At 42.0% G+C, this 24,967-nt stretch overlaps 1 protein-coding gene and 2 long non-coding RNA genes across 11 annotated transcripts; 1 reads left to right on the forward strand and 2 right to left on the reverse strand.

Annotated features, from left to right (window-relative positions):
* Nucleotides 1-3,021: 3,021 nt before the first annotated feature.
* Nucleotides 3,022-5,148, reverse strand: LOC109322715. The gene is made up of 2 exons (XR_002104469.1): nucleotides 4,143-5,148; nucleotides 3,022-3,389 (listed from the first exon to the last, which is right to left on the reverse strand). It is a non-coding gene; the product is annotated as an uncharacterized LOC109322715 (long non-coding RNA).
* Nucleotides 5,149-6,332: 1,184 nt separating this feature from the next.
* HNRNPA3 (heterogeneous nuclear ribonucleoprotein A3) lies at nucleotides 6,333-24,712 on the reverse strand. Of its 9 annotated transcripts, none has more exons than XM_019553843.1 (14): nucleotides 24,654-24,712; nucleotides 23,536-23,611; nucleotides 22,969-23,062; nucleotides 21,541-21,643; nucleotides 17,272-17,394; nucleotides 17,034-17,180; nucleotides 16,741-16,951; nucleotides 16,404-16,493; nucleotides 16,232-16,324; nucleotides 16,037-16,123; nucleotides 14,741-14,887; nucleotides 13,488-13,613; nucleotides 13,304-13,376; nucleotides 12,263-13,216 (listed from the first exon to the last, which is right to left on the reverse strand). In XM_019553843.1, the coding sequence occupies exons 3-13, from the start codon at nucleotides 22,995-22,997 to the stop codon at nucleotides 13,324-13,326; spliced, it is 1,209 nt and encodes a 402-aa protein (XP_019409388.1). In that variant the 5' UTR covers nucleotides 22,998-23,062; nucleotides 23,536-23,611; nucleotides 24,654-24,712; the 3' UTR covers nucleotides 12,263-13,216; nucleotides 13,304-13,323. The 9 variants fall into 9 exon arrangements, with proteins under 9 accessions (XP_019409386.1, XP_019409388.1, XP_019409389.1 ...); XM_019553844.1 differs by lacking the exon at nucleotides 24,654-24,712 and adding an exon at nucleotides 24,531-24,548; XM_019553842.1 differs by lacking the exon at nucleotides 24,654-24,712 and adding an exon at nucleotides 24,265-24,364.
* On the forward strand, nucleotides 7,982-10,793 carry LOC109322714. The gene is made up of 2 exons (XR_002104468.1): nucleotides 7,982-9,106; nucleotides 10,717-10,793. It is a non-coding gene; the product is annotated as an uncharacterized LOC109322714 (long non-coding RNA).
* Nucleotides 24,713-24,967: the final 255 nt, after the last annotated feature.

Genomic DNA, 24,967 nt, shown 5'->3' on the forward strand with positions numbered 1-24,967 from the left:
TTTGCAGATGACAACAAGCTGGGGGATGCAGTTGATAGGAGGGTAGGGCTAGGATTCAGAGCGACCTACACAACTTGGAGGATTGGGCCAAAAGGAATCTCATGAGGTTCAACAAGGACAAGGGCAAAGTCCTGCACTTAGGATGGAACAATACCATGTACCAGTACAGGATTGGGGATTACTGGTTGAGCAGCAGCTCTGCAAAAAAGGGCCTGGGGATTACAGAGGACAAGAAGCTGCATTTGAGCTAGCAGGGTGCCCCTTTTGCCAAGAAGGTTAATGGTATACTGGGCTGCATTGGTAAGTGTACTACCAGTAGGTCTAGGGAAGCATTTACCCCCCCCCCCCTCTATTCTGCACGGAAAGGATGTGTACAAATTGGAGAGTCCAGCACAGCATGATAAAAGTGGTTTGGGGTTTAGGGTACATGACTGATGAGAAAAGACTGAGGGAACTGGGCTTATTTAGTCTACAGAAGAGGAGATTGAGAGGGGACTTAATTGCAGCCTTTAACTGTCTAAAGACAGGGGTTCCAAAGAGGATGGAGGTAGACTGTTCTCAGCGGTGGCAGATGACAGAACAAGGAGCAATAGTCTCAAGTTACAGCAAGGGAAGTTTAGCTTTGATATTAGGAAGAATTCTCTCATTAAGATAGCAAAACGTTGGAACAAATTACCCAGAGAGGCTGTGGAATCTCCAGTCTCGTAGGTTTTTAAGACCTGGCTGGGACGATCTAGTTGGTGTGCTCCTGCTTTGAGCAGGGGGTTAGACTAGATGACCTCCTGAGGTCCCTTCCAACCCCACCTTTCTATTGAGTCTCACTAAGTCAGGAAGCTTGGCTGCCAAAATGCTGTTCCTTTTCTTCAACAGGTGAATCTGATCTCTTCCTAGCAATCCTTCTTTTTGAAACAACTTCCCTCTTTGAAGCCAAAGCCCCACTGCCAGCACCATCTGCACAGCCATGCATTTATCTGCAAGATGTGTCCACTCCTGCCTAGGCCCTTTCCCTTGACAGGAAGGATCAAGGAGATGACGACCACCTGAGCCTCTGGTCCCCTCCATTCATGCACCCAGAACCTAGTAATTAGTTACCCCTGGCAGTGTTATTGGTGCCCTCATGGATGAGCAGCATGGGGCACTAGTCATAAGGGGGTTAAATCAGTCTTGACAATCCTTCTAAGGCATCTTAGATCCAGGGTTCAGGCATCCATCATCCAGAGAAGGGAGTCACCAGCCACCGCCACGCATTACTTTCTTTTTGCGGCAGTGGAACCTTGTGGAGGTCTGAGCTCCTTCTCTTCTGTTGGTAGAGCTCCATATCTGTTCTCCTGGCAAACGGCTGCAGGGATGACAACTGTTAATCATTTGTGGGGATGAAGACCCCTGCTTGCTGCCAAAGGTCACAAACTTCCACCTTCCTGGGAGTCCACTTCCTCTTCCTTCTCCTGCATTACCTTTTGTAGCCCTAGAGATCTCCAGCATCAAATAAATGAAGTGCTCATGGTAGAGGATCTTTTAGAGCCTCACCACCTCCTCCTATAGCTCTTACTTGCCCCACAAGGGACACCAGCAGAAGGCACCACACACATTGTAAGCAACCCCTCCTTAAGAGTTTTACAGCCCCTCCCCCAGCCGTCAGTAGAAAGTATGTACAAGCTCTAGCCCCAATACTGCCAAACAAGGACAAACCTGGGCAAGCTCCCCACGTGATCTGATCTCTAGTTAAACAAGGAACTTAAGTATTGAGTTAACAACCCAATCCAGCCTATGTCTGGGCATGCTCCCCACCCCAGCTGCATCCCCACCTGCTGCCCTGGCATTTGTTGGGGATAAGTCCCATTAGCCCCAGCCTTCTGCTATGTCCAAAGCACAAAGTAAAACAATAAAAGGACTTTGCCTAATGCAAGTTGTTTGCAAAAACAGACTGACCAATTGAAATTTGTTGTAACATTTCTAGTTTTAAATGTCTTCATGTTGTAACACTGTTGCATGCCCTTTTTCCTCATTAGCTTGCACGGGGAAAAGGACACATGAGAACTAGAGTACATAACAGGATGCACATTCAATAAAAACCTCTCTGAAGAGTTTTGACATTTGAGGCATGCCTGGTAGCAACACCAGGAGGTCTAAACAGGAAACTGGGCACGAAACAATGAATAAAAGGAGATGAAAATTAGGAATCCTCCTCAAAAGACTGTTTGCTATACTGCAGTTGCCCAGTGTCTTTCATTGAAAAGATGCTATCTGCTTGGCTCCTTGGAACTCACTAGGTACACTCCTTTACCTCTTGATAAGAGAAGTCCCTCCAGTTCAGCTCCCGAGGGAAGGCTCTGGATAACTAAAGGAAGTCAGTGCCCAAGGCTACATAGAGAGTCAAAAAACCTGAGACTAAGTCAATGTAATCTTTGCAGATTAGTTTAAACAGTATAGATTGAACCAATAAGCAAGTGAACAGACATTTACTTTTGATTCCAGAATTGCAAACACCTGGCCTGGGCCACCACTGGCATAAGCTGGGGGGCACTAGAACACATCTCTCTACTCTGATGGAACAAACAGTTTGGGCCAAGGTTAGCCCGCCCAGCCTGTAAAACATTCCGAGATGCTAGGGGACTGAGTTAATCTGAATCCAGAGAGGATCTGGGACAGAAGTTCAATAAACTGATTTAACTTAAATCAGTTAAATCTGATACTATCTGCATCCAGTCTCCTCTTAAAACTACTTTCAAAATGACTGAAACTAGTTTATGTGCACTGAACTTCTTTTGTTACAGATTTGGACTTGTATCTGATCATTAAACACTTGTTTGTAACTTCTGTCCCTAGCCCTGAAGGCCAGGCCAGGCCCGGCCCGGCCCTGGAGTCAGAAGAGCTAGGGAATGCTTCTACTCATTCTAGCATGGTTTTTCCTCAGCATGTTTTAAGCTCAAGGCACCCTCTTAAAAAGCAACTGAAAGCTAGGCACTTTATTTTATTTTGTTGCAAAGTACTCAAAAGACCACAATGGATCAGAAAGTTTAATACTGTTGTTTCCTTTTTATTAATATTAGGATTGATCTTGTTAGCAGTGGTAGGTATGCAAACATAATTTACATTATGTAGCACTGCTGAAAGGCTCTCACAGCACCCCAATGTGTCATGGCATCCTGGTTGAGAATCACTGCTCTGGAGGCTACACCTGGGCTGGTGTCAGGGATTTCAGACTAGATGAGGCTGGGGGCCCCCAAGCAAATATTCCCAAGACAATTTATGACTGCCTACAGTGTTCTTTGCTCAAAGTTTCCTTATTCAGAACAATGGGAAGTAGCTTTTTTGAAGGATGGAGAAATTGTGTGCCAACAGTGCTGATACATATCATTAGACCAGAAGGTGAGGAATGACTACTAATCCTAAAAAACAAAACTTTCTTCAAAAGCAGTACAGACAAGACTGATGAGTAAATTCATTCCTTCCCCCCCCCATATAAAAGTCGGGGGGGGGGGGGGGGTTACAAGACAGAAAATCATGAACACCACAGGCTAAATTTCTAGAACCCAATCTTTAAATTATTAGTTTAAATGATGTATTGAATTAAGTTAACACACACACACAAACTCTGAAAGTTCCTTTGAGAAGACAGAATATTCTCCTTAATCTTAACCTTAAAGTTATTCAGCATATTAAAAAGATGTATTACTTTGTTATGGACACTTTGGCAAGTAATTTATTTCAACTTTTATCTTTGCTTGATCCTCTTGCCTCCAGAGCCTGGGAAAAAAAATAACAACCCCTAAAGCCCCCCAGGACACAACCCCCATACCCTTCCCAGGTCAAATGTTTCCCCAGTTGCTCCTCCCTACATAACTGGAGCTGCTGTGGGCTGCACTGTGACATTTCTGCAACTTAAAGTTGACAGTGTACATATATGGTAGGAGAGCAATTTGAGGGAATAATCAATGTGATCACAGCAAGCCAGAGACTGTATCAGTAAGTGAGCCATTTTCCAGTGGACTGCAGTTGTTAGTCATTTGTTCTTGCCTCTGCTGTTCTAGTGGTCTGAACATGCGGAATTGTATTTACTTGCAATTATAAAGGTATTTCAGTATTCTCCCTTTTAGTAGGATAAAAAGGACTTGTTTGCAGGTAGAGCAGTCTTTTACTACCTCCTTGGAAGATGAATCTTTGGGAAGCGTAGCTTCAATGATTGCCAAGCTTAGACTGAACCATGGAAAAGCTGCAGGTCTTTCAGGTACCCTTTTATTGAATGAAAAGGATCTCCGACTTAATTGGTTTCTTAAAAGAGAAAGAAACAAAGTTGCCTTTCCAACTTCGAAAGACTTAAATACACTGCCTGCCAAATATGTAATTAGGTTTACTGAACAGCAGACAGTTTTACAGCCAAAGGGCTTCTATATGCAGGCCTTTAGATTTGTGGAAAATATTACCAATATTTAGGTTGTGAAGTCAGTGTTGAAAGTCAGGCGATACTGGATTGCTCCTGAAATCTACCCTCCTGTAGTTCTTCTGCACCGAGTAAGGTAGCAGTCCTATGGGAAAAAAGGTGTCTTTCATTATGTGGCCAGACCTTAACCATGCTGGTGTCAGAATCAGGGTTGCAAATATAACCATAAACCTTTAGAATGCTTGCTTTGTATAAGATATGCAAGTCAAGCATTTTTTTTTTTTTTAAATATGAAGATGCAAAGCCAGATACGTGGTACTTTATCACTAACTGCTGCTGCCTTTCAGAGACTCAACTCTTTCAAGAAAGAACTCATGAGAATCTGTTGTAATAAAAAGTTAAGCAACTTTCTAACAGTGAAATCTATTTTATGAACAGTTAGTTACTAGGTATAGTTACAGCTCAGGGGTCAGCAATGTTCAGTAGTGTGCCAAAAACATCCAGAACTTTGACTTTTAAGATGTTGGTGCACCAGGGGAACCACAAGGGGCCTGATCCTGGTTGTGCCAGTATAGCCTTGGCCCCTTCCCCACTGTCTATACCAACACATGACAAGCAAAATGCCTTTACCTGCCTCACTCTGGCACCTGTCAGTGCCTAGCTCTGCTCTAGCATGCTTCAAATGCTGTACTCAACCCAATGCATTATCGAATGCTGTCTTAACAGCATGCATAGCTGTGATATAAACTGTTGCAGATACTTTAAGAACTTGCCTACTGAGTTAACATTCCCTTCCCAAAAGGAAAAAAAGCTTCAGTAATTAATAGTTTCCTCAGGACTTGTATTTTTTTTAAGTGTTAAACTCAGCATTTTTAATCTCTACTAAATAAAGCATGCTTAAAATTACAGCAGTAGCCTCAGGAAAAAGCACTACCTGTTGGTTACTCTAGGGTTCCTTCCCCACCCCAAGAGAACATACATTTCAAGGCCCCTTATTTCCCAAAATTTCTACATAAGGAAAATTATATCCTAAGTTACAAGGACAGATTTGCCAGGTTTTGTTGTTCTTTTAAAACTTGCCTAACCAAAGCTTCTGGTTACATTCCCAACTACTTCAAGTTGTGCATGGTAACAGGTGCACCCTCTACTTCTACTCACGAAGGACTAGCCAACTTAGAAGAGGGTGCAAATCACACAAAAAAGTGCAAGACCTGCACCAGTTTAATTGAAGTCCTACATACCTTTTTTACTGACATATCCACCAAATCTAAGCGTTTGACTACAGGAAAAAAGGAAATTCTCTTGCTGGCCCCAGCAGCCTTACCTGGAGGCCTCTAGAAGCTGCAGTCACAGTGCTCTTGCAGCTGAGAGCCTAGCTGGCAGTCAGGCCGTGGCCCTGGCTAGGCTCCAGTTTTGGGCAGCTCATGTGTCCTGCCCAATTTTTAAAAGCAGGTTTTTTTGGACCCCAGGATCTCTCAGGTGGTCAAAACATGCCTCCATGCAGCAAGGTAGCAGCATAGGGAATGTCTGCATGTGTGGTGGCTCAGACTGGTCTGTGGTGCCATATACTGCACATCTGTGCTCGTCTGGAAGCGGCCTATGGATTCTTTATTTGAAAGCTCTGGGTTTAGATTGTGAGAAATGTTTGTTTACACTGCTAGGTCTGCAATGTTGCGGCAACCTGGTTGAGACTTACTAAGTTATTATGTTCCTAAATCCCTATGCATAGGCTGTTCATTTCCTGAATAAAGCTTCTAGAGCTAGGAGTGCCATCAGCACTTAACCAGGAATTCTAAAATATGCATTTCTGCAACATTCAAAAACTGTTAAGTGGGTAGCAGAAGAGTCCTGAGCTGAAGAGACTTGTTCAGTCTTCTATATCACTAATGGAAACAAACATCAAGAGTTCTTAGACACTAGGCCCTTAGAAAAGCACACACAAAGTACCCAGTTCAGAAATTTCTTTTATATATATAAAAAGAAGTCATTTGAGAATTTACAAATTTGTTCTTGTACAAAAAAGTAGACGTTATTGAATCCATTATGGACTACAATTTGAGGTCACATTCAACATTTCATGGCTGCTTAATACTTAACTGGACATTATAAAATTTAATACTATTAAAAAAAATAGTACCCTTTAGGTCTGTGGTTATTTAGGTCTATACAATAACTTCCGTTTCCAAGTAGAGATATCCTTTAGGTGAAGGTCTTTCTTCTAGGATGGAGATACTTGCCTCAGTTGATTTTCTCCTGCATATCACCCTGCAGGAGCCAGAGTGGAGGGGGAGGGAAAAAGATGCGTTTATCAGACATTAAAATGTACTGATATCAAAAAGAACATTCTTGACATTAAACTGTCAAAATGTATTTTAGAAATGCAAGATTTATTAGCTGCATCGCTGATTGAAAGCTTCTTCTATAGGAATATATTTTTAAAGGAGTAACTTAAAATACACATCTCACCAAGTCAATACTACATGTGCACTATCAAAACAAAGAACTAGAATAATTTTTTGCTTTCCCCATTAAAATGATGTAAACCAGAAAATTTTGAATTAAGATGTCCAGTTTTAAAAATATTAAAAGCTTGCCTTAAATTTTTGGTAATTTTCTACTGATAAGCAGATTTCAAGTCTCACCTCTGCATCAACCCACACCCTTGCTGGGAAAATGGGGACAGACTATGTATTCATTCAATGCAAGTTAAAAAACACACACAAGAAAAAAAAGGTGGAGTTTAAAAATGGACACAAATTTAATGGCAGTCTCCCATTCCTGCAAAGGAAGAACTAATGCCTTATAGTTATAGCTGTTTCTCAATATATGTATCTTTGATTAAACGAATCACCAATTAGGTTTTTACATTACATTCTACAATCCTTGTATCCAAAAAGCATCCCACTAAAAAAAGGAAAAAAAGAAGTGTTAAGAACTAGGAAGAAAGAAACAAAGCATGGCAGCCACAAGTACAGTAGCAACACTCAAATTGGCTCCTGCCCCCTGAAGAAATCTGTTTGGAGCATGGAGAGTGCTGGCTATGAAAAACAGCACTTGTTACAACTCTTGCACATGTATATACAAGAATTTATTCTACATATTGTAATTAAGGGGGGGGGGGAGGCAGCATATGCAAAAAGAGCCGAATAAAGTGCTACCAATCTACAAAGCTTTTCAGATTAGATAGATTTTTTACTTTAAATCACATAGTGTACAGCTTTCTCCACAAGAAATCTACAATAAAAATTTGCCTTTTCTACTTTACAGATTAGAGAACTGGTATGTTAAAAGCAGCTGGTACTTAACACTTGAAATACTTTCTGAAAACTGCGTATGCCTAACAAGATTAAATAAGCCTCAATACCATATATTTTAACCCCTTGAGTTAGGAGTAGGCTTCAGCAACTAAAAAGACCCAAACCCCTCATTTTCTAGATTAGAAATTTAAAAAGTGTTCCAAAAGGATTCCTGTCCCTCAAAAAGTCGAGAATAGTTTAGGTACCAAATACAAGCAGGCACATAGTATACTATAATACAGCAGGTATTTGAAGACAGTTTGGCCCAGTAAGCAAGTTGTTTTCAAATGTCATCTCTGCTCAAGATGTAGAAAGTTGTCCTGAACGGGTCATCTAAATTTGTTCAGCCATAGTGATTTCCATGCTTTTTTTATTTAAACCAGGATAGTAATTGCAATATAAATCTATAAAAACCTGCAGTGTAACAACACAAAAAATAAAAGTTTTTGTAGCAGTTCATGCCAGTACTTTCAGAAGTTTACATTCTAGAAGCCGAGAGGACTAAAATTACAAAATTTAAATCCTGAAATTAACGAGAGAGAGAGAGAGAGAGAGAGAAAAGAAAGTCAGTAACACATACACACCTTTCAGCTAAAACTGTTCAAGTGAAACATTCCAATGTATACACACGTTAATGTTTTTAAAAATTTTAAATATAGTGTCAATCTAGGTCCAGCTAATACTGCATAAAAAGGTAAGACTTTGTACTATGGCTCTTCTTCACAAAGAAACAACAACCTGCCTGACTGAATTGTTTAAATAGTGTACCAGACCAATGTCTACACAGAAGGCAGAAAGGGACCACTGTAAAAACATCCCCAACTACCATTTTATTCAACTGAGGGGGAGAAAAAACAAACAAAAACACCCCAAAACCAGAAAACCACATATGCACACCCCCACTCCAAAAAAGGAGCAGTGTCAAGTACTATCCTGCAAAAACATTCTTCCTCATAGAAGTGGAAGTTATTTTATTGCCTAGCCACATCAAAACAGCATTTCTCTCTCTCTCCATACACACACCTGCCCCCAAACAAGATATTCCACCTTAGTTTTGAAAGGCAGAATGAAAAAGATTTTTTTTTGAAAAATATCAGTAAGCACAATCATTTTGTAGAGAAAATAAGTAGTGAAGGGGGATAAGAGGACAAAAACAAAAACAACTTGTTTTTGAGGCCGCTTTGTCAACCTGCAGGATGTGGCAAGTGCTACTGGCTGCCCACCTGGCTCAAGGGGCCAAGCCAGGCCAGTCTGCCTTGGATGGAGCAGAATTTCTGCTCCATTAATTTCTTTAGGACATGCACCCCAGATTTCTAGCAGCCAATTTTCCAGAAACGTGCACATTGTATGCAAATAAGGCATCTTAAAAGTTACTTCTAGCTTAAAATAGGTCCTACTAAAAAAAAAAAAAAAAAAAAAGTTGAATTAGGTCAAACATTTTCAAGTTTTCTGCTGTTAATAGTATCTATATAGTCTGCTGCTTGATAACCAAGTTTGTACAGGGCTTTAGTCTGTGCATTATTGCAGGCCCACAAAGCCCAAAAAAAAGTGAATTATTCAGAATTGCTCCTGTACTCCCTAATATACGCTTTGGGCAAGAGTAGAGAACGTCTTATTTAAACCAGTTTATAGCATGCATGTTTGCTAGTTTATGGTACATTGCAATTTATACCCATATTAGTACAGCAGTAATCTTAAGTGTAGAGGTTCACACCAGCAGACAAAAACTTGACTAAGCAGCCCAAGATGCAGCAGCTGAAGCGGGCTAAACACGTTTCTACTCTTATCAAGCAGCAGCAGCAGCATCAGTACAAAGCTGCTAAAAAAAGAAAAACTATTCTAGGAAAAATTAAAGTGCTGAGTGCTATGCACTGCAAAATCTTACCCAAATCAGAAACCTTCATGATGAAGAGGACATGCAAGATATTCCCCATTTTCCTCAAGCAACAGCTTCTCATTCAACCTGCAAATTAAAGATGTTACTCTTACCTTGTTTAAGAAAACCATTACCCTTTAATTCAAGAAAAATTTTAAAGGCAAACCTTACCTATGCTCATTGCCCTTCCTTTCAGGTCTAAATGCTAGACCTATTGATTTTGAGTCAACTCAAGTAGCTATCACTCAAGGAGGTTCCAAAAGGTGAAGAACTCTTGCTAGACTTTCTTCGATATTTCAGCTGTGATAAGCAGATTTAACTAGCCTTGGAAAGCTGCTCACTATCAGCACAGTATCTTATGCCTTCACTTTTCTGGAAGTTGAAGCTGTTGCTCCTGCTGCCTTGTCATTCTGTAATTATGCTGACTTGTCCATACTCAATAGGCTGCTGAAGTCCTGTCTTAAGTCTCCTTTGATCCATACTTTGCTAAGAAGTATACCTAGGTTCTTTAAAACTGGTTAATTGCTGTCCTTAAAGCTTATACTTTTCCACATTGCATACCAGAACTACACTATCCCACCCACCTATAAAACAGGTCACTTGGAGGAGACTTCAAGATTTGGGTGCAACCTTTAAGCAGATATTGATAAACTTTATTATCATGCTGAATTTCAAAGTAAGCATAGTCACAGTGTAGCTACAGAAACCCTGTTAAAAAAAGAACACTGTCAAGACCTTCCACAAATCCAATAATATTGTATCAGCTTTTCTAAAGGGACAACCGCCAATACTCCAATTTGGTCCCTTCAGATGCACGCCCAAGTCTGAGTCCTATAGGCAAATATTTGCTTAATACAAGTCAGAAATCGTTCAGTCCATTTCATAAAATTAAGGTTAGATGCCAAATACAACCCCTTTTGAACTCTGACCCACTATGCACAAATTCCAAGATGTTGCTTTAAAAAAAGCCCACATACTAGACACGCCTCATTATTGGTATAACCTTCCAACCCAGTCTTAAAATGAATAGTCGTACTCCATGGATCCATAAGAGGTGAACAATTACGGACTTTGTTTTTAAAAGAAGATTAAGATCTACGTTGTACCTCCACACAAAAAGCAGGCTTTAAAACCAAAATGAAAAAACCCCCCCTGCAGTTCAGCAACCTTGACAGTGCTCATTGTTTCAGCATACTGAAATCTGAATATATGTTCCCATAACAATGTTTAACAACATTGTTCAAAATGATTTTGTAATGCACCTTGTGTGTTGATATATTTTCTACAACTTCTTTAATTGCAACTTTTAGCAGTTTGGATTGTAACTTAAGCCACAATATAAACATCTTTGCAAATCCATTCCTACGCTGGAATTGCATTTACCTTATACTGCACATTGACCCAGAGGTGAAACACGTGAGAGCAATTCCAGCACCACATACTGTCAAATGTCTGGGACTTTCTTCTACTGACTGTGTCCCTACTCTTCCGAGTCTGTATTGAAAGAAAGCAATGCCCTGGCAATAGTTGAGAGAAAAGTCAGATCAGCTTGAGGAAAGGGCAGGCTAATGCCTGGATTTGGGAGGTGTTGGGGAGGGGGAAGGGTGGCAGGTATGGAGTCCAGAAGTGAGGGATTGAGCTCACTTGCTAAGGCCTTTGTTAAGAAGCTTGAATCATTCCAGTGTAAAATCAAATGAAAACTGGAACACACCAAATTAAACAGGAACTCTGTAAGCAGAGTGGTACCAAGTCTGCTATCATGTGGTAGCCAGAAAAAAAAAAAAAATCCCATTTCCAGCCAATAAAAGGACAGAAGGTTTTTACTTAACCTTAAGCCTTATTTGAACAGGTTAAGAACTTATGAACTATGCTAATTTGTCCAGCATCAGGAGTCTCTCAATGGATTACCTGGGATTGTGAGGGATTACACTTGTGCTACCCTTGGCTCCCAGTCAGAAGAATGCATCCAGAAAAGTTGCCTATGGTGCATGCAAGAAAGTATATAGCCATTAAGTTGTTTTTCAATATATACTTCTCTCTCTCTCTCTGTGACAGCTTGGTCAAATGAAATAGTTAAAAATCAGGGGGAAGGAAGGAGCAAAAGAGGTCCATGCTACCCTCCAAAGCATGGCTTTATTCATATACCAAAGAGGCATGTTCTAGAGCAGGGGCATCAAGCTTGTCTGGCCCTGCGGGCAAATAAGTACCGCAAGACAAGCCTGCAGGCCAGACCACACCCATTGACTCCCCATCCCTCATGCCAGTCCAGGACCCAGTAGAAAGACTTAGCAGTCTGAGATTTTTCCTAGGGTGCCACAGCCCTTGCCAACTTGGCTGCTAAGCATCCAAGTGAGAGCAGCAGCACTACAAGAAAAATCCTGGCACCACAGCATTTTTCCCCCACCGCAATGCTCAAGTGCCTGGGCATGAGCTATGGTGCTACTAGGGCACTTGCACCATGGGAAGAAGCCCAGCACTGTGGGCATTTGCTGCTGCCATGGGAATGAGCCAAAATGCTGGGTTTATTTTTGTGGTACTGGGGCCTTAGCAATACTATGGATCTTGCCCAGGCACTTGGCTGTAGCTACAGAACATTTCCCTTCTCCCCCCTTCCCCCAGTCAATGCTACAGGCCAAGTGATCACCTCTGCAGATTATACCTCTGAAAACCCATTTTAGGGTAACAGGTAGGGGAGTTCATGTTGTTTTAAAAATAATAAAAGTGTATAAAAACAGGCCTTCTCTTCACCCAGAATCTGCACAAACACTGCAGGTATCCCCTTAATACATCTCAAATGAGGCAGCTTGAACGTGGCTGAAGTCATTTTTGTTTAAAATATTTACTATGCCTTATGTTTTGCAGAGCTAGCACTAATACAGAGCAAGTTAAAAAATATGCACAAACCAAAGTAATTTGAAATTTTCATTTGAAAGTAAAACTTAATTCTATAATTCACAAACACTAATTTAAATTAAACTCAATCCTAGTTGTACATCTAAACAAACTATATTGCAACATACAAATGTCTCGTGTGTGCATATATAAAAAACTCATGTCAATGGCAGTTGCATATACATACACACTTGGAGACTAGACCCTTTAAGACTGCAGATCAGTTGGTGTTTCTATTGTTAACTTTAAATTAATACAAAATAGTAATTCAGAAGCGCATTAATCTCTCTATTAACTAAACAAGGAAACACCCTAAGCTGTATTTCTTTATTTTTGTTAAAGAAATTTTACTATGTGGAAAAACTGAACTACACAAATATTGAAAAGTTAAAAATTCCTTAATTGTTTTTTTATTCCTGGTACCACTACCACAATTTACAGGGCAATATACCTGATGTAATGGGAAACAAAACAAACAAAAAAAAGAAAGAAAAAAGACAAAGCTACAACAGATAGAAGACCTCAGGAATGTACATCTAATTGACACTACATTGCATTAATCAATAGCTGCACTTTTTGCAAACTGTGGCTATGACAGTCCTGAACAAGAAGGGTTTCCTGTTTAAGCTGCAGTAAATTTTCTGACTATGGATCATCGTTCCTTCTGTGGCAGATTTTACAGTTCCTCTAATGCATTTGGGACGACTGTCTCAAAGTAACCTGCAGCTTTCCTGACAACTCCTCGCTCTCTCTCCTGCTAAGAACTGTAGCCTGTTGAATACAGGATAAGAAAATTATTACTCTCAGTGAACAGTGGTTTATTTTTCACAATCAACATAAATATGTATAAATACCTACCCATTTCTGATAATATATTTTTAGAATCTTCGCCCTCCATAGCCACCACTTCCCCCTCCAGATCCATAACCACCTGTAGACAGTAATACACATATATTGTAGATTGCGATACACATTTATCATAGAAGTAATTTTTTAAAAGGATTTTTGATGTAATTTTTATCCTCAATTAATTCATATTTACCACCATAGGGACTGCCCGAGCTCCTGCCACCAAAGCTGCCACCTCCTTTCATCGGTCCATAGTTAGACTGCTGCTGTCCGCTATAATTGCCAAAATCATTATAGTTTCCACTGCCACCATAGTTCCCTGAAATAAAAAAAAATTATTTTCATACACTATATATAACCATCAGCTCACATTTCACTACTGAAGAGAGAACTTTATAAACAAAAGCTGGACAACTCAACAAGTAAGCCTCAGGTTCAGGAACTCAAAAGGAAAAAGCTACAGTTAAGGCCAAATTGGAACATCCTGAAAACAGAAGAACTGTTTACTGCAGCTTTGTTCTTTCTAGTACTGAGTAAAAATTTTAAACTAGTTAAACACCGTTTTAACCAAGAACTAGAAATAAGCACAGCTAGATAAATACCACAGTTAGAGATACTATTAAAACAAGATGAACTGCTTCATATTGGCCACTTCTTTGGGTTGAAAACCTTGTTAGCTACCAAAAGGAACTTCCAGTATGCCGAATATTTTTACCCTCTATAAGAAAGCGACTCTTATCTCCATCTGACTATCCCACTTCACGACCTAGTTTAGTTACCTTTTTAAAAAGGCCAAACTGAAAGCAATTAAATGCATGTTAAACGAACTGCTTTACGCCTATTCTCCACACGCAAACAATACACTGATCTTTAACCAGGATTGGCTTCTTACATGGTTCAGTTAAAACTAGTGCAGGCTCTTGTGTAGCACTAGTCAAATCAAAGCCGTTAATGTATTATATACTTAACTATTCATACTCCAATTTTAAAAAGACATCCACAAAAAAGGGCTGCATTTGAATTAAACCAATTATTTGAATCAGTGCACTATCACAATAGGACAGAAGCCTCAGAGAGCCTATCTACATAGACAGAGTGACCTTCTCTCCCTTGACATCAGTAAGATCCATAACAGTTAAGTCAGGTCTACATTACATATTAGCATTTTGCTGGTATAGTTATAGTTAGTAATGCAGTACAGCTGCAAACATGGATGCAACTTGTGAAAGGGTGAAATATATACCATGCTACAAAAGCTCAGCTTCAGTAGCATGGTATATATTTCACCCTTTCACATTATGTGGCTCCATTAATTTTGGCCCAGCCATACTATATCCCCTAACAATTTTAGAACTTATCTGTAATTTTGGATTCTATGCAACTAAAGCCTGTTAACAGTAAGAGTTAATGTTAATGTGAGTCTGTTCTTAAAAATGGAAATCTTACCACCACCAAAATTTCCTCCTTCGTTGTAACCATCGTATCCTCCTCCTCCACCACCATATCCACCACCTGGGTTTCCATAGCCTGGTCCTCCACCACCGCCATAACCCCCTCTACTACCATAGCCAGGTCCACCTCCATAGTTCCCACCTTAAAAAAAAAATAAAAAAAATAAAAATGATCAGGTCTTCCCCATAATCAAAGTGTGAATTTACATAGAAATTAACTGTTTCAGTCAGAGCTACAAAAAGGTAATTTAACATGTATTAGGCTACGTCTATACTAGAAGCACTGTGGCTGTTCTATACCACAGTATAGAAAGGCCACCTCCCATACCAGCGAATGCAATTTTGTTCAAGTCAAGGACTATAAAACTCTTCCTGTTCCTGACTAACCTATACTAACAGTTTTGTAGCATAGAACAGTTCTAGCCTCAAATCTGTTTTGTAGCTTTCGATCCAGACCAGTGATTCTTAGCCAGGATGCCCCTGCACCCTAGGCTGCCGCACAATATTTGAGGGGTATTACAGGGGGTATTGAAGGGATAAGCAGATGGAAGCAGGTCTCAGGCTTTTCTCGATTGGCTACTCCCTGAGCCTGTCTGTATGGAAGCAAGCACGGTAATAAAATAAGCTATTTTTGAGACGGGGCACCTTGAGGTTAAGAATCCAATCCAAACATACAGCTTTGGTTACATTTGCACCATTGAGAAATGTCCTTTTGCTCTCACAATCAAAAGCAAAGAGTTAGACAAACCACAACACTTAGCATAGGATTAATTTTTATGCAAATGAATAGTCCAGATGAACTGTGCAACAATGCACAAGCATATGAAGAATCAAAACTGACCTAACTGTAGGCTACCCTCCCATATTCTTTAGATACCACTTCATCTACAACAATTGAACAGAACTTCTACAAATCCCATCAGTTAATTTTGGATGCGTATCTAAACCCAAGTTCCCAGAACATGAACTGTTTCATGAAATGCTTCTTGCATCTGAAATATTTAAAGACAACTCACTCCAAGGTCAATATGGCAATGTACTTTTCAAGAGTTCAGCCAGAAGCAGATAACTGTAATAAAAGTTAACTTATTTAACCATTTTATTTATCATGTATACTTATGTGGCTGTACCATTTACAATGTTTTTAAAAATCCAATTTAGATTTGAATCTGTTTCTACTCATTTTAATAAAGCTTGTTGACATCCAATTTTGAAGTATTTGCTTTTAACATAATACACATAGTAAGTAAACAATTACTGCAAAGGTCTTGCATCAAAAACCTTCACTTACCATCACCAAATCCATTGTAGCCATCTCCACCCCCAAAGCTTCCTCTGCTCCCGCCGCCACCACCACCGCCACCACCACCATAGCCTCCTGCATTAGGAACAAAAACCCCCATTTTAATAAACAGAAAACAAGCCAGGTGTTAGCACCACAATGTGCAGCTAAAAAACACATTTTTGGGGAATTCAAAGTGATTACCTCTGCCACCAAAATTTCCTCCTCTTCCAAAGTTTCCACCACCACCTCCAAAATTTCCACGACCCATGAAGTTGCCTGAGCCACCACCACGACCTACAGAAACATTTTGCATTAAGTTAATTGAAAAAATTTTTACTTTAATACAGAAGGAAAAGGACCACCCCACACTGACCTCTCTGTGAGCTAGCAGTCTGCATCTCCTGCTTTGAGAGTGCCTTTTTCACTTCACAGTTATGTCCATTTATAGTATGGTATTTCTGAACTAAAAAAAAAAAAGTGTGAAATTGAAAAAATTCTGAAATTAAGAAGTGATGAGCTACTCCACCACCAGATCAGTGAGGCACAAGTACACAGCCTAGAGAAAGGAATGGCAAGTTTTATAAGACTCACTAGATGCAAAACTAAAGTGTCCTTTCACAATCAACTACTTGCATATTATATTCCATGCATTATTCAGGTACATGCAACTTAGAAACATTGTCTGTCTACAGTTTTCTACTGATACTTACCAACAATTTTATCAACTGTATCATGATCATCAAAAGTCACAAAAGCAAAGCCCCTCTTCTTTCCACTTTGCCTATCTTCCATGACTTCTATGGTTTCAATCTTGCCATATTTTTCAAAGTATTCTCTTAAGTTATACTCTTCTGTATCTTCTTTAATTCCACCAACAAATATTTTTTTTACGGTTAGGTGTGCACCAGGTTTTACAGAATCCTACAAGAGCAGACATTATGTTTATTATCTTACATTTTGCAATTTCATAATTGTACCCACTTCAGCAAGGTGTTAAACCTACCTCTCTAGAAACTGCTCTCTTTGGTTCAACCACACGCCCATCAACTTTATGTGGTCGAGCACTCATTGCAGCATCTACCTCCTCCACACAGGAGTAAGTCACAAAGCCAAAGCCTCTGGAACGTTTTGTTTGTGGGTCTCTCATCACCTATAATAAATGCAAAACGCAAGAGTCACTGTATTACCTAACAATATTAGCTTCTTATGCTCCTCCAAAAAATTAAAGGTCATAAGCTTACAACACAGTCTGTGAGTGTGCCCCATTTTTCAAAGTGTTCTCTTAAACTATCATCCGTTGTTTCAAAGCTCAAGCCTCCAATGAACAGTTTTCTCAGTTGTTCAGGCTCTTTAGGCTCATGACCCTAAGGGGAGAGGATAAAAAACATTTCAGATTCCAATATATATATTTTTTTTTTATAAGCAATAAACGTATTTGGATAACTACATTATGACATTTTTACAAATAATTCACCAAAGTTGGGAAGCTAGGATGCTGCAATAGTAACAAGTTTATAGTAGGGTAAGAAATACCAAGCCAGGAGAAACCATCTAGAACCTGAAAACCTAAGAAATGGTGATCTTAAATTAAAAATAGTTGGTTTTTTGTTTTACAACGTGCTTGTGTAAATTTTACAAAATGCTTTATTTTCATAGAATGATGCGTCAAGATAAATACGTAAGCATTAGGATATTAATATATTGTACAAAAGGCAGTAAACTCTAATAGAGTTAATGAATAAAAAGGAGTCTTGGACTCTAGTACTAACAATATTACTCTAAAAAAATTAAATACCAGTAAAAGAAACATTTTTCCTTTCCTGACTGGGAAGTGACATGTCTTGCCTATAATAGCCATAATTATACCAGGCTGGAATATTAACAATATAAACACTGGTGTCCTCTAGTCCTCATCTAAAAGAGAAACAGTCTTGTCTATGAAATGTTGCTGCAATGGTTTAAATTAATTAATTTACTGATGTAAGGGTATATGTAGAAACACGCAATTTAAAAATAGGTTAATTTTTTTTTTTAAGCTAACAGAAAAGGATCAGATCAGGAATGAATTTAAGCTTCTGCAGAAATTTTCCTAGTTTAAAACAAGACTGAAGTTGCATGGAAAGACCTCTTGTCTTCAGTGCTGTGGAAATATCACTTGGTTGCAGCACTCAAAAGTGTGCCAGCCAATTTTGATGGTACAACAGAAGCTACACAAACATTAGACAACTTTTATCAATGAATGAAAAAAGCAGAACTATTCCAGGTCACATGGGCAAAAGAAGGAGTGACACTGTAACCCACTATGATTACTAATAGTTTAGTAACTGGACTTTCACTTAAGAGTGAAATGGGTAGCCTATATTTTAAGTGCTGGCACAAAGCCATCTGCACAATTTGAATCCTGCAATGCAGAAACACAGAAGATGCTGTGCTGCATCTGCCATGAATGAGCTACCACAAGTAGACTCAGGACACCTTGGGCTATCATGCTGCTGCAAGTACAGCATTCTAACTCTTCCCAATTATAAGAGGGATTTTTACTTTATTAGTTAAAGGAAGTCTTAAATTTCCTACAAGGCAAGTTCATTACTTGGGCAGCTAGTTCTTAGCAAACCAAAAAAAAGTTTGTAAATTTTGTACCACTTGTTACCTTAATGATTTCTAAACTGCAGTGCAACAAGGAGCAGTGCCTGGCTGCTAGTATGATTCTGGCTAATATTTTCTGTTGATCCACTGCACAGAGAGACAGGCAAAGTACTTCCTCAATATTAACTTTCCAATCAGAAAAAGGACTTGATCACTGCAAGGATATTAAGGGGAAGTGGGAGGTAGGAGTGGCAGTAGTCATGTGACTAGAAGATGGAAATAAGTTCATGAAAGTGGTTTGTTTACAAAAACATTTTAGCACCTTTTCTTCAAGACTAAAATATATCTTCTTTAAAAAAAAAACACAAACCAAAAAACCCATAAAAAGGGGGACATAACTACAGTAAAATTGGCTATTCATTATAATTTGACACCAACTGAAAATTGTTTAATTAGCTCAGTGTACACTAAAAACTAGCTTACAAAATACTTTTTACATTTAAAATAGCTAGTCTCATTTCTAACTGGTATATACACACACACTGTTGCTTTACTGTACTAAAAGAACTCTAATAAAAAAAAATGTCATAAAATTGGCAAGAACAGCAAGAAACCTTGCCTCTCCTCACACTTGTGCATCACTGTATTTAGGTAAGCTTGAAAGTTACTGCCTCATCAATCCTTACAAAAGTACACTCATTTCCTCCTCAGTTTACTTTTGTTCAGAGGGAAGAAACGTGGATCTGAGCCTTTTGGGTTTTTAAATGCACATTCAGCCCACCATTTAAAAATGCAAGTCCTAACTTCCTTGCAGGGATGACTGGAGATGTGATGAGTGACCTGCTGCTCAGGGGAAGTCCTCAACCCATCCTCTGCACTGTAGGTTTTTCTCCTGTTGCACCGAACATTTGCTTCTTTTATCCCCCCCAGCACCGGGCCCTTTGCCAGGTCCGGCGATCTCCCCTGCATCGCGGTTTACTGCCTGCCTCCCCAAACGCCGCACAAGCGCTGCCCGCCGAGCAGAGCCGCGTCGTACAAGGCTGCTCGTGCCCGGGGCGGTCTGACGGGCCGCAGCCACGGCTCCTCCTCAGCTCGCTCCCCGCAGCGACCTGCTCGCAACGCAGGGCGGGGCGACCTCGTCTCGGTCAGGGCCGCCGCCCCACCCCCTTCCCCTCACGCGGCAGCAGCAGCAGCTGCCTCCATTTTGTCTCCGGACTCGCCTCCTTCATCCGCAATATGGAGCCTAGCCGCGAAGATCACGTGACAGCCGACCCCAAGCGCATGCACAGCCAGCACAGCTCTGCCCCCCTCCCCCCCGCTTCCGCTAAAACCCCCGCCGGAACCACTGCAAGGCCGACACCCCGGCGACAATAAGCCGACGCTTGAAGCGCCCTCCCCGACAGCTTTACACCAGTAGCCCTGTGACATTCAGCGATCACACTGCACCACCTCCCAGAAGTTCTTTTAAAAAGTTAAGTTTTGGCTCCAAACTGCGCAGTTTCTCCTAGATGTTTCCCCAGCGATGCCTGCATTCTTCAGCAGGCTTGGAGGAATGAACTCTTGTTGGAAATAACTTTCCAGCCACTCTCCTAGGCTAAAGAGAGATCTGCTGATACTTCCTCGGCCTGAGAAGGGTGTTTCTACCCAAAAGCTCACAAAGAAGAACTTTTCCAGCTGTTCTAATTGGTCTAATAAAAGGTATCAGATTTACCCAGAGAACCATATCTGCCCAGAGTCAATCACTCTTTGCCACCCCCTGAACTACTTTCTGAATCTACCAAGCCTCTCACAGGAGTAGTAACATTCTAGCCAAGGAAGCAAGAGTAATAGTGGTTACAATGTTTACAGCATCCTAATTTGTAAACATTTTTTTTTTAAAAAAAAAAAGATCTGTACTCTACTCCAGATATGCTCAGCTAAAATATTTTCCTATGCAGGGCAGTGCCACATCATAACTATAAGAAGAAAACTTCTTTAGTTTGTAATGCTCAATTTTTCCAGAGTTAAAAAGTTGGCCCAGACTCAAAACTCGTATCTTTGAAAGACAGTGGTTTCCAATTTCTGGTATATCTTCTAACTTTTTTGTTCTTGGTCAAGTCAAAGAGAGTGGGGAGGGAAGCTCCTGTGCCTTCAGCAGACAAATCTGAGCTCCAACTTCAGGTGTACACACAAGCACAGACAGACCTCTGCTCCTTGGGAGGGGACTAAGTTTATCTGACCTCAATTTCTGGAAGAGGAGCTTGTCCCTACTCTACTAGTTTCTTTCTGCCCCACATTAGTATCCCTGCCTATCACTATTCCTTTGGCTGCCTCTACCCTCCAAAAACACATTCACATTTCATGTCCAGTAAAGGCCAGATGGGCTTCCTACCGAAGACAATGGGAAATGGCTTGTTTTACTAGAATCTAGGTTATTTCCTTCTTCAGTGTTTTTAATTGGACACACAATGTCTTTATTCTCACCAAGAACATTGGGAAAAGTTCTTAAGACCAAGCGTTGATATGGTTACTGTTGAAGAACTCATTAAATTTACTGTTGAGACCGTCTCCCCAAAACAACCCTGTCCTTTAAAAGCATCAACATGCAACCTGTCAAAACCAGGGGTTCTGAAAACACTACTATAAATCTCATAGTAACAGCCTGGAAGAAGAAACTGTGGACAATTTATTGATATGGCAAAACATGGAAGCAGTCTTTTCTTCTAGTCTGTTACTGAGACTAATACAAGTCTTTAGAACCCCTAGTTTTAACAGATTGAATGTTGATGCCTTTAGAGGTAGGTTTATTTTGAAGGGAGGGTCACAGCAATAAGTCAGCAAATGCAAGCAAGTGTAGCCTGGTAAAATTCTGTTTTTATAAACCAGTGTCTCATCTACTCATAAGATATCCAGAATTAAACTTTAAAAAAAATAAGATACTGCACCTGTGAAGATCGCCTCCCTTTCCTCTTATAGTCTTCAACGTCTCGGTCCTCCTTGAGTGTGGCCATTTTGGAAGAGTGCTCCAACTCAGTTGCTCCTTTTAACCTAAGGAGGGGACAAAAAGAAAAACCACACATACACAAGCAGGATGAGTTGGTATTTACCCCACCTTATGTTTGTTCCTTGTCCATATATAAAACAGACAACCACCTTTCTCTAGACTGCTGGGAGTGACAAACTGCATGTTGTAGGTTGTGCTCACATATACCAACTACTACTCATGAAGCTACTATGCATGCAGTCCCGTATTTTCTCCCAACTCTACAAAGCCATGTCAATAACTATGACTTTTACATTTTACTGAAAAGGATATGGGTGAGGTTAAGCTCCATAAGGAGAAGACAAGAGGTAGAAAAAGCCATGAGCAAGTTTACAAAATAAGAACTACTGAAGTGCATCATTTGCTCTATGTGGTTTCTTTGCTTTCTATACATTTTAGGGATTTAGATAAAAAGAACAGTTATATAATTTTACTCTTCAGGCCTCATTCACTGTTGGAGAGCAAACACATTTATCACAGTACCCAGCTTGCTATGCAAGATGTCCAATTTCTATCCCCAATATGCTTCAAATGTCCAAGTCAAAAAAAATCCTTTTTAAACATCACTTGTTTATTTGGTTTGCCTGCTCACGTTCTATTCACTGATCAATTAACTTGTCGCACTTAAGCACTACAAGGTGGCCAAAAGACCTAAATGCACTGCAGGCCGCAAATGCTGGTTTACTGTTGTATTCATTTATGTAGGAAACCTCCAATGCAGGGATTATCAACCTTTTTTTTAAGACATGTACACCTTCTGGGCACACTTCTGGTGGAGTGGGGGTGGCAGCAACCAAACATGGAGCAGGGAGGGCTGGATGGCCACAACTGTGTTCCCCCTCCCTGCTGGCTGGGCAGGCAGTCCTTGTGCAGCCCACCAAGGGGAACTGCTGCCCTTGTACCCTCACCCTGCTTTGGGGAGGCTACCCCCTAGCCCCTTTCCAATTATGCTTACCCCCGGTTGACAACCCCTCCTCTAGTGGCACTGTGAAGGAGAACAGAAGAGGAACCAAGGAGAATCTGGAGACTGGGAAGGAGTCCAAGATCTCTTTTTTCCATTTAGATCTCCTCTGTTCCCTTTTCAGGCCTTCAATCTCTTTCCCTTCCTGTCACAAGCTATGATTTTTAAAAGTTTCATGTTGGCCATCACCAGCAGGAGGTGAAAGAGGGACTGAAATTTGGTGCCACCACAGCAATGAGAATAGAAGGAGGAAGTATAACCACGTGTTCTATGATCACTAACACAGCAAATCATTTGGGATGGGAGTATGTATTATTCGTATACATTAAAAAAAAAAATATCACATTTGATACATTATGGCAACTATACCAGTCTGTAACTCCACAGGGCCAAACCATTGCTACTGCATTGGGAGAATGTCTTCCTTTGAAGAGTTAAAGGCACTCTGTATTCAGTAACTGGGCTAGAAACAATTGAAACAATTTATAGTTTAAAATAATCTTAGAGCAGGTGGTTTGATGACAGGAGATGCAGTGTCAGGAGGACAATTTAGGAGTCTAAAGTTTATAACGCTACTGATTATTTAAAAACAGGAGAATGACAAACTAGTAAAATAAACCCCCCAATAAAGTGTTATTACTCATTCAAGGAATGATATGGATGTATCAGCCTGTACAGGACAGCTGGAAGTGAACCCCTAAAGTGACAGCACAGAAGACTGCAAATGCAGAAGACGCACACAAAAAAGCATCTAAATTCAAAGATAGGCAATTTCTAATGTGCAAATAATTCAGTCCCAAAGCAAATGCCAATAATGCACTGTAAAGAGCTGGAAAGCATTAACTAAGTTACTTATGCTAGGGGTTGGCGAGATTTATTAAAGTGAGAGTGGGCAAGTTGCGCAACATCCCTCAGGCAACTAAAGCAATTGCTTACTTGGAAAGCTAAGCAAGTTATCCTTAGCTGTTCTGTTGGAGTCTCCAGTTCCCTCCGTGTGGTCTAATGCAGGTTACTAACAGAGAGAGAGAGAGTTAGTTTCTCTCTTCCTTGCTTTTAAGGCTCAGGCTAGCAGCCGGGGCAGAAGCCATCCCACGTTGTGCCCCGATGGCTGCCCCAGGAGCACGGCGCCCACCCCCTCTCCACAATGGGCGGCTGGGGGACGGAGGCGGTGGCAGTGGCAGTGGGCACAGGCCGGGCCCGGGCCCGAATCCAGCCCCATCCAAGCCGCAGAAGCTCCCCGGGCCGCGTGGGTCGGGCCGTCTGTGCGGGAGACCTTCCTGTGCGGCCTGCGGCAGGAGGGAAGGCATGGGCTGGGCTCCCTGCGAGGGCTGCACGGCTCTGTCCCGTAGGGCTGGGCGGGCAAGCTTAGCCCGGAGGCGGCGGGGGCACCCCCCCGTCCCAAGGGCGCGAGTGCTGGGGCCGTTCCCAGGGACAGGCCGCAGACCCCCCTCGGCATCATGGCGCGGGGGGGGGGGGGGTTGCAGGTCGCCCTGCCCTTCCGCCATTGCAGGCCAGTGCGCCATTTCGCGGCGCGGCGGCAGCTGGCTGGGGCGCTGCATCGTCACGTCCCCGCTCCCCGATGGCCTAGGCCGCTTCAGCCGCCTTCCCCGCCCGCACCAGCCGCAGCCGCCGAGAGAAGCAGCCTCGCTGCGGCCACGCCGTTACCTCCATTTTGTGACCGGCACCGACTCCGTCAATTTCAATATGGAGCCGAGAGGAAGCGGCGGAGGCGGGCGACGGCGGTCACGTGGCGGGGCGGGGCGGCCTCCCAGCAGTGCGCGCCACATCGTCTTCCCCCCCCCCCCCCCGGGTGCCATGACGGGTCCTCGGCCGCCGTCTCCTTCGCCCCGCCCCACAGTTCAAGCAAGAAGCTACCTCCCCCCCACGCAGCGCGGGCCCTGCCTCAGCCCCCCCGGGAAGGCCGGCGGCACCTCAAGGCCTGGCTCCACGAACACCCGGCCCAGGCCTGAGGCCAGCCCCGCGCTGCAAGCGCTCCCCCAGGGCTGCGGCGCAGGCCCTTTCCTCCCCGGCCCGTCAGGTTCCCGTACACTCACGCGCTGAAGGTGGGAGCCGCCGGCCCCAACAGCGCAGGCGCCAGCCGGGGCCTCCCGCGAGCGCGGCACTTACCCCCGACCGCCCTTCCGGTCCCAGCGTTTCTCCCGCTAGGCCTGGGCCTGGGTCGCCCCTCGTGCTCGGTCAGGGCTGTGCCCACGCCTAACGGGAGAAACGGCCTGCTGTCCACGGAGCCGTTGTCACCCCTTCCCGACCCCCGTCATGGAGCGCCCCCGCCTGTGCCCTCCGGGACTCGGACCCGGCATTGTCACGAGGCCCGCCAGGCACTCGGGCCACGCGCTTCCAGCAGCGCAGG

This window comes from Crocodylus porosus, unplaced genomic scaffold (genome assembly GCF_001723895.1).
Source record: "Crocodylus porosus isolate Cpor-Errol unplaced genomic scaffold, CroPor_comp1, whole genome shotgun sequence".
Taxonomy (NCBI): domain Eukaryota; kingdom Metazoa; phylum Chordata; order Crocodylia; family Crocodylidae; genus Crocodylus; species Crocodylus porosus.

What these genes read in the sequence shown, in the direction of transcription:
- HNRNPA3 (XM_019553841.1), bottom strand. Translation starts at nt 24,386, where the DNA reads ATGTGGCGCGCACTGCTGGGAGGCCGCCCCGCCCCGCCACGTGACCGC. An exon ending in GCACACTCACAGACTGTGTT is followed by an intron (nt 17,181 to 17,271) that starts GTAAGCTTATGA and finishes CATTTATTATAG; the next exon opens with GTGATGAGAGACCCACAAAC. An exon ending in TACAGTTGATAAAATTGTTG is followed by an intron (nt 16,494 to 16,740) that starts GTAAGTATCAGT and finishes TTTTTTTTTTAG; the next exon opens with TTCAGAAATACCATACTATA.